General features: G+C 36.6%; 1 protein-coding gene across 1 annotated transcript in view; it reads left to right on the top strand.

Moving 5' to 3' along the window:
- Positions 1–8,570, top strand: part of PPP6R3 (protein phosphatase 6, regulatory subunit 3) — a 137,226-nt gene that overhangs the window by 74,855 nt on the left and 53,801 nt on the right. The window contains exon 8 of the mRNA XM_008569576.1: positions 1,914–2,044. Within this exon, the coding sequence (XP_008567798.1) occupies positions 1,914–2,044 (131 nt within the window). The remainder of the gene's footprint in view (positions 1–1,913; positions 2,045–8,570) is intronic.

Below are 8,570 nucleotides of genomic sequence, written 5' to 3'. Positions count from 1 at the left end.
CGGACACGAAAAAAAAAAAAAAAAAAAAAAAAAAATTCCTGAAAAACAGTTGTATTAAGATTATACTGTGTATCTCTTAATTTTTGATACTAAAGAGCTTAGAATGAGTTGGGTTTGATCCCATTTGAGTCAGTTTTATAGAAGTGAGTTATTCCTGTGGCTACTCATATAAAAAATCAAAAGCAGAACAAAAGAGAGCCATTGTCCCAAGGACATGGTTAGGAACCTGATGGCTTCATGCATAAAATAACTCATATTATGAGTTCCACTTATGCTTATCCAAGAACTGTTCCTTTTATCTTGTTTGAGAAGCTTGATCCTTCAGTTTGTTATTTCTTCTATATTTGGTGATATTTGTACGTTTAGGTAAGACTCAGACTATGGTACAGCTACTGTGATGTTGCATCTTGACCATCAAGTTTTTGCTTATTATTATGTTGTTCTTGTCCATCAGTAGAATTCTTTCATGATTACAGTAGACTTCCAATTTGATGCAGCTGTGAAATGGCGAGGGCCTCTGTTAGCCATTGCCTTCAGGCATCGGTCTTCATGAAAGTATGATATTGGTCACTGATGAGTGAGGGCCCTGCGAGTGAGTGAGGAGAATATGGACATCTACGGTTGCATGCTGTGTCAGTAGCCCTCCACCTGGGGCAGGGCTGCTATTTGAAGCATATGGACATTTTTTGTAAAAGGCAATCTGTTTTCCAAAGCTCAGTTCCAAATCTACCATTTATTCTATAGACTGCTGTGTGTTGAGTGGCTTTTACAGTACTCTTAGGTCTCACAAGCGGTTTTAGTGCTGGCCTGGGAGTACTTGAAAACCACTTCCTGCAAGGGGACCCCTCTGAAGTTAGGTTAGATACCAGTTTTATTTGCTTCCCCCAAATAGAGATTCTTACTTGCTGCCCTAGACTGGCAAGAAAGAGGTGGTCAAGGGAACTGGTGTATGGTATAGTGAGCACAGCTGTACCTTGGGATGACTAACATCTTTGCTAGTTGAGCAACCAGGGACAACCCAGTGGCATGTCACATTGTTAGGGAGATTCCATTTCTTAATTCACATGGATTTGGAAAACTATTGAGATTCTAAAAAACTGAGATTTTCCTTGACAGTGTTCATATAAATTTAACTAACAGATTAATCTTATGTTTTATATTAATTGTGGTCTTGCATATGTATAAGAGAAATATAATGGGAAGAACCTGCAGAGATGCTTTTTGGGCAGTAGTTCAGTCAGATCCATTTCATTGCTGCCATGTTATTTGATTTACCAAATTTTAATTGTAGAATAAATTGCAACAATTGATATTCTCTTTTACCTGTTTTAGATCTCTGTTAATTACACATTCATGTCTTTGTGGGAAACCATTATGGCTTCTAATTAGCCTTTTTGAAAATTTTTCCTCCTTTTGTGGGGGCAAAAGGTTCAAAGTCTTCTTACCACCCCCAGCCATTACCACCACCACCACTACCACCACCACCACCCTGGTCTAAGTGGGAGGTTACTTCCAGTCTTGAAATGTTTGTTGGCTGTCAGTGAGATTAGCAAAGGCAAGCAGGGCTCAGATTATTTTGCTGAAGGGAGGAGATAGGAATGAGAGAGAGAGAGAGAGAAAGTGTGTGTGTGTGAGAGAGAGAGAGACAGAGAGAGAGAGAGAGACAGTAAGCAGAGTCACTTACCAACTTCAATAAATATGAGGGTGCTTCAAAAAGTTTGTGGAAAAATAGATTGGAAAGATGATATGAATCTTTCCATGAACTTTTTGAAGTACCTGCATATATAAAAATAAAATGTTAAGTAAAGCAAATATGCCCAAGTGCAGCTGAACCCTTGCTCATGTTAATTGTACCATGATTTTTTTCTCTGAAGTTGTTAGTGTTAAGTGATGTTACAGTTAGTGCTTGACTATTGATTTGTTTCCCTAGGCAAGAAATTATAGAACAGCTTCTATCAAATATTTTCCACAAGGAGAAAAATGAATCAGCCATAGTCAGTGCAATCCAGATATTGCTGACTTTACTTGAGACACGACGGCCAACGTAAGCTTTCCTTTTGTCTTACAAAATGAGTTCTGTTGTTTTGCTTTTAGGTTTTTTAAAGGTTAAGAGTTAAGTTCTTGGTAGATAAATCTACAACAGCATGCACTTGAATATCAGGTGCTAAATCTTTCTCTACTAAATAAAATGCCTTACATATGAATACAGTTGAAAAATATGGTTTGATGAACATTATTTTTTGGCAGTATTTAGACTCTGGTCATTTGAGTTTTGTTCAGTAAGAGCACTCTTTAACCACTGAGAAAAACCCTTTAATCCTAAAGATACCAGTGAAGACTGTTTGCAGTGGGAGGAAGGAACCAGGAGAAAAAAAGCTATCCATGGGAGAGGCAGGAACACATTCTGGGCTCAGGCCATTAGAGATCCCCTATCACTGTAGTAAGGGCAGGATCATGGAGAAGGCCCATCGCTGAGGCCCTGGGACAATTCAACTGCCTAAGACTGAGGTTGAGCCTAAACAAGTTATTTACCCCTACCCTACTGCTCTCCACCAGGCTTCCAAGCATCAAGTAACAAGTAACAACAGTTTGCTAATGGAGGAAGAGCTAACGTGTGGAAGGAGACTCTCTCCCAAGGCAGGGGAGCAAGCTTAAAGGGAAGACCTTAGCTAAGGGTGGAGCAGACATTGAGAAAAACTTGGCAAACTGTCCCTAACCGTAAATACAAAGTTACTCAAGATGAATTTGAAGTCTGATGTACTGTGGAAAATTATAGTAACAGCCTAGTCCAACTTCTGACCAGATTGATTTGAACCCCTGCACTGAAGACCTAAAAAAAAGAGATGTGTCCATTCTTACATAAATATTATTTCCATCAGTTTTTACTATCTTACACAAGATGTCCACCTATCAATCAAAAATTAGAAGACTTAAGAAACAATATGAAAAGAACCCTGATGTACTCTTGGGAGAAAAAGCATTCAGTAGAACTGGACTCTAAAATGTTGGAATTATCAGACAGGGAATTTAATATAAATATGATTAAGATGGGAAAGACTTAGGAAAGAGTGGACAGTATGTGAACAGATGGAGAATTTTAGCAGAGAGATGGAATTTCGTATGGAAATGCTAGAAAAGAAAAACACAGTAGCAGAAGTGAAGAATGCCTTTGGGCTTATTGGTAAACTTTGACATAGCTGTGGAGAGAATCAGTGTGTAGGACATTAGAAATTACTCATACTGAAATACGAAGAGTTTAAAAAGGCAGTTGCTTGTGAGCTGAGAGGGCCTAAAAGTAATGACATGCCACTAGGAACAAGTACACTGAGTATCCAGATCTTGGTTGCTAACACTATTCTCAGTAAAAGGAATTAGGGCTCACTGGTGAAATGGCTGGTTCTGTGACTGCAGCAAGAAACGTACAAGATGAGTCTGGAATGTCTTATAGTGCCAGAAAGTAAGGAAGTGCTCAAAATAAAAAACCCCAAATGATAGCATCTGTCAAAGGGACTCTGGAGCAAACTGAAAGATGGCTATTCCTGATGGCCAGAGCTGGAATAATTTGCATAATAAAGTAGTATTGTATTGTAACTCAGATTATGAAATACATATGCATAAGTCCATACTGATATAAATAAATGATTGAATAAATAAATGTAGGAAAAGAGACAAATCTCCCATGTAGAAGAATTCCAGATAGGTTATGTATGATACTCAGTTCTCAAGGGGGTAGAACATAACTCCCCACTCTTTCTTTAAGTGAGGGCTGCATATAGTGAGTTCCTTCAAAAGAGTACAGTATGGAAAAATAACAAAAAGAGCAACTTTACATTGGAGACACCTGACACACTCTACCTTGGCCAGATAAAGTCAACAGCCAGTAATATGTTATGTTAATAGCACATACCCCTGATATGATGTATTGAAGATAGCACTTCGCCCATATGGTCTTCCTCTCAAAGACCCATAACCATCAGAAAAACATCAGAATATCCCAGTTAAGGGAAATTCTGTGGAATACCTGACAAGTTCTCAACACTGTCAAAACAAAAAAAGTGTATCGTAACTAAGAGGAGGGTAAGGAGACATGACAGTTAAATACACAGATGGTCCCTGACTTACATTGGTTCTACTTAATGATTTTCAACTTTATGATGGTACAATAGCAATACAAACTCAGTAGAAACCTTGCTTTGATTACCCATACAAGCATTCTGTTTTTCACTTTCAGTACGATATTCAGTAAATTATGTGAGATATTCAATACTTTGTTATAAGGTAGGCTTTGTGTTAGATGATATTGCCCAACTGTAGGCTAATATAAGTGTTCTGTGCACACTTAAGGTAGGCTAGGCTAAGGTATGATGTTCAGTAGATTAAATGTATTAAATATATTTTCGACTTTCAACTTATGATGGCTTTGTTGGATGCAGCCCCATCATAAGTCAAAGAGCATCTATTATGTGGTGTACTGGGTGGGATTCTGGAACAGAGAAAAGACATTAGGTAAAAACTAAGAAAATCTGAATAAAGTATGGATTTTATGTACCAATATTGGTTCATTAATTGTAACAAATGTACAGTACTAACAAGGGGTTAATAATAGGGGAAACAATTTGTGGGTTATATGGGAATTCTTGTACTCTCTTTGAAATTTTTCTGTATATCTAAAATTATTCTAATAGAAGTTGACAGAATATTTAGACAGAAAATCAGTAAAAATAAGAACATACTTCAAAAAGTTTGTGGAAAAATAGAATTAAAAGGTAATACAAATCCTTCTATGAACTTTTTGAAGTACCCTCATATAGAAGGCTTGAACAATGCTTGCAACCAACTTGACCTAATTAACACTTGGAAAACGCTCCCCCTAGCAACAGCAGAGTGCACATTCTTTTCAAGTACACACGGAACGTTTACCAAGTATCTTCGTCAACTTGGGGTGCTATAACATATTACCATTGGGCCGGCCCGGTGGCGCACTGCTACAGTGCGCCGCTTGGGAGCGCGGTGGCGCTCCCGCCGAGGGTTCGGATCCCACATACAGACCGGCCACTCACTGGCTGAGCGAGGTGTGGGCGCAGCACCGAGGGTTGCGATCCCGTTGCCGGTCCCGGTCCGGTACGGGCGCGACACTGAGGGTTGCGATCCGTTGCCGGGCACGAAAAAAGATAAAAAGGAAAAAAAAAAAAAAACATATTACCATAGACTGGCTGACTTAAACAACATTTATTTCACACAGTTCTGGATCCTCAAAAGTCCAGGATTAAGGTACTGGCAGATCTGGTGTCTGGTGAGGGTGCACTTCCTGGTTTACAGATGGCTACCTTCTTATTGTATCTTCATATGGCAGAGAGAGAGAGAGCAAGCTCTGTGTCTCTTCTTATAAAGGTGCACTAATCTCATTCATGAGGGCTCCACCCTCATGAACTAATTACCCTCCCAAAGGCTCTGCTTCCTAGTACTGTCATATTGGGGATTAGGATTTTAACATAGGAATTATGGGGAGACGTAAACATTCAGTTGATAACACAGAGAACAGATTCCCAGCCATAAAACAAACTTAAAATAATGAAAGTTATACACCATATGTATTTAGGCTATAATGCATTTAAACTAGAAATCGATAAAAAGATTTCTGCAATAGCCCCAAATATTTGGATATTAACACACTGCTAAATAACTCATGTCATAGAGGAGATGTCAAGGGAAATGAGAAAATATTTTGAACTAATTGATAATGGGAACAGAACATGTCAGAATTTGTGTAATGCAGTGAAAGCAGTAGAGGGAAATTTTTAGCATTGAATGGTTTTACTAGAAAAGAAAAAAGAATGTGCCAATGATCTAAGCTCCCAAACTTCAAGAAATTAGTAAAGAAAGAACAAATTAAACCCAAAACGAACAGAAGGAGAGAAATAATAAAATTAAGAGCAGAAATGAGTGTAATTGAGAAGAGAAAAAATACAGAATACATAAGAGAAAAAAATACAGACAAATAAAACCAAAATCTAGTTCTTTGGAAAGATCAATAAAATTTTGAGTAAGAAAAAAGTAGAAGAGACACAAGTTACAAATAACAGGAATGAAAGAGGGGGCATCACTATGTTCCCTACAGACATTAAAAGAGTAATAGAATACAACAACTCATTAAACAAATCCAGCAGTTTAGATGAAATGGACAACTTCCCTAAAGGAAAATATTGCCAAAGATTGCTCAAGAAGAAATAGGTAGCAGGAACAGTCTTGTCTCTGTTGAAGAAATTGAATTCATATTTAAAATCTTCAGCAAAGAAAACTCCCAACTCAGGTAGGCTCTATCATTGGTTTCTACTGAAGATGTAAGGACTTTATCACAATATAGAAGAGGGAACACTTTCCAACTCATTTTATGAAGCCAGCATCACTTTTAAACTAGACTAAACTAGACAAAAACATTATAGGGAAGAAAACTATATAATAAGATTCCACAAGAGCTTAGAAGCAAAATTCCTCGACGAATATTAGCAAATCAAATCTAACAGTATATTAAAAGGAAAATATGCCATGACCAAGTATGTTTTATCTTAGGAATGCAAGGTTTGTTCATGCTTCAAAAATCAGTACACCAACAACAGACTAATGAAGAAAAACCACATGGTCATTTTACTAAATTCCTTTATAATAAAACCTCTCAACAAATTAGTAATATGAGTAGAAAGGAGCTGGGAAATTGAAAGCTCTCTTTAAGAAAAACCCATAGCCACCATAATTCCTAATGGTCAAAGACAAATGATTTTCCCTACAATTGGAGAACATGGAAAGGATATTCTGCATCACTATTCCTGCTCAACCTCATGCTGGAGGTCTTACCCAGCATAGCAAGGCAGGAAAGAAATAAAAGACATTCAGATTGCTCTTATAAAACTGACTGTTCACAGATGTCATGATTGTTGTTAAAGAAGATCCTAAAGAATATACAAAAAAACTCATAGAACTAACAAGTAAATGTAGCAAGATTGCAGGATACAAAGTCAATATTCAAAAATTAATTGCATTTCTATGTACTAGCAATGAACAGTTGGAATTTGAAATTTTTAAAAAATATCATTTACTAGGGTACAGAGAAAAGGGAAATAGATATAAATCTATTATATATAAATCTAACAAAATATGAGGGTTTAATGCTGAAAATCATAAAATGTCAATGAAATCAAAGGTGACCTAAATAAGAGAAATGCTATATTCATATATTAGAAGTCTCAATATTGTTAATATGTCAGTTTTCACCAATCTGATGTATAGATTCAATGCAATTCCAATCAAAATCTGAGAAGAATTTTTTTTTAATTAACAAGCTAATTCTAAAATTTATATGAAAATTCAAAGCAAATAAAGTAGCTGAAACAATTTTGCAAGAAAAAAACAAAATTGGAGGACTCGCATTCTCTAAGGCTTACTACAAAATTACCATCATCAGGACAATGTGGTGAAAGAATACATAGAACACTGGAACAGACAGGTAGTCCAGAAGTAGATCCACATGTATATGGTCAATTGATTTTTGACAAAAGTGTGGCGACAATTCAGTGGATAAAGGATGGCATTTTTAACAAATGGTCCTGGAGCTGTTGGACATCCATCCATATGCAAAAAATTGGACGTTCCTATGTACCTTGCATATTATGCAAAAATTAACTCAGAGCTGGCCTGTTAGCTTACTTCATTATAGGGTGGTGCTGATAACACCAGGGTTGAGTTCAGATCCCCACACCGGCCAAAACAAACAAACAAAAATTAACTCAAAATGGATCATAAAACTAATGTAAATCATAAAAGTTCTAGAAGAAAACAGTAGAAAATCTTTGACCCAGGGTTAAGAGATTTCTTAGATACATCACCAAAACCCAACCCATAAAAGAAAGGTTGACAACTCAGACAACATTAAAATTTTATAATTCTGGTCTTTGAAACTGCAAACCACAGACAGCCAGAAAATATTTACAAATCAGATGTGTAAGAAAGGACTTATATTCTGATATGTAAAGACCACTCAACACTTAGTAACAAGAAAACAACTCAGTTTTAAGGTCAAAAGATTTGAACAAAGAATAAAAGGTATATATGTATAGCAAATAAACACGTGAAAAGATAGCCAACATTGTTTGTCATTAATGAAATTCAAGTTAAAACCACATTGAGACAACACTTCTGAACTACTTGTACAGTCGTCCATCAATATCTGTAGGGGCTTGGTTCCAGGTCCTCCCTTGGATATCAAAATCTGCATGTGCTCAAAACTCTGATATAAAATAGCATAGTATTTCCTTCCTTAAGGAAGGTATTCTAAGTAGAATACCTCATACAATGTAAATAGTTGTTATCCTGTGTTGTTTAGGAAATAATGACAAGAAAAAAAAAGTCTGTACATATTTAGTACAGATGTTTTGTTTTGTTTTGTTCTAATATTTTTGACCCCGGTTGTTGAATCCATGGATGCAGAAGCTATGGATATGGAGGGCCAACTGTATTTGTTTCCTGTGGCCATAAACAAATTACTGTAAATTTTGTGGTGTAAAACCAGTATTTAT

Source organism: Galeopterus variegatus, unplaced genomic scaffold (genome assembly GCF_000696425.1).
Source record: "Galeopterus variegatus unplaced genomic scaffold, G_variegatus-3.0.2 Scaffold512, whole genome shotgun sequence".
Classification (NCBI taxonomy): Eukaryota; Metazoa; Chordata; class Mammalia; order Dermoptera; family Cynocephalidae; genus Galeopterus; species Galeopterus variegatus.
Note: the sequence above shows the minus strand (reverse complement) of the source record. Positions and strands in the feature narration are given on the sequence as shown.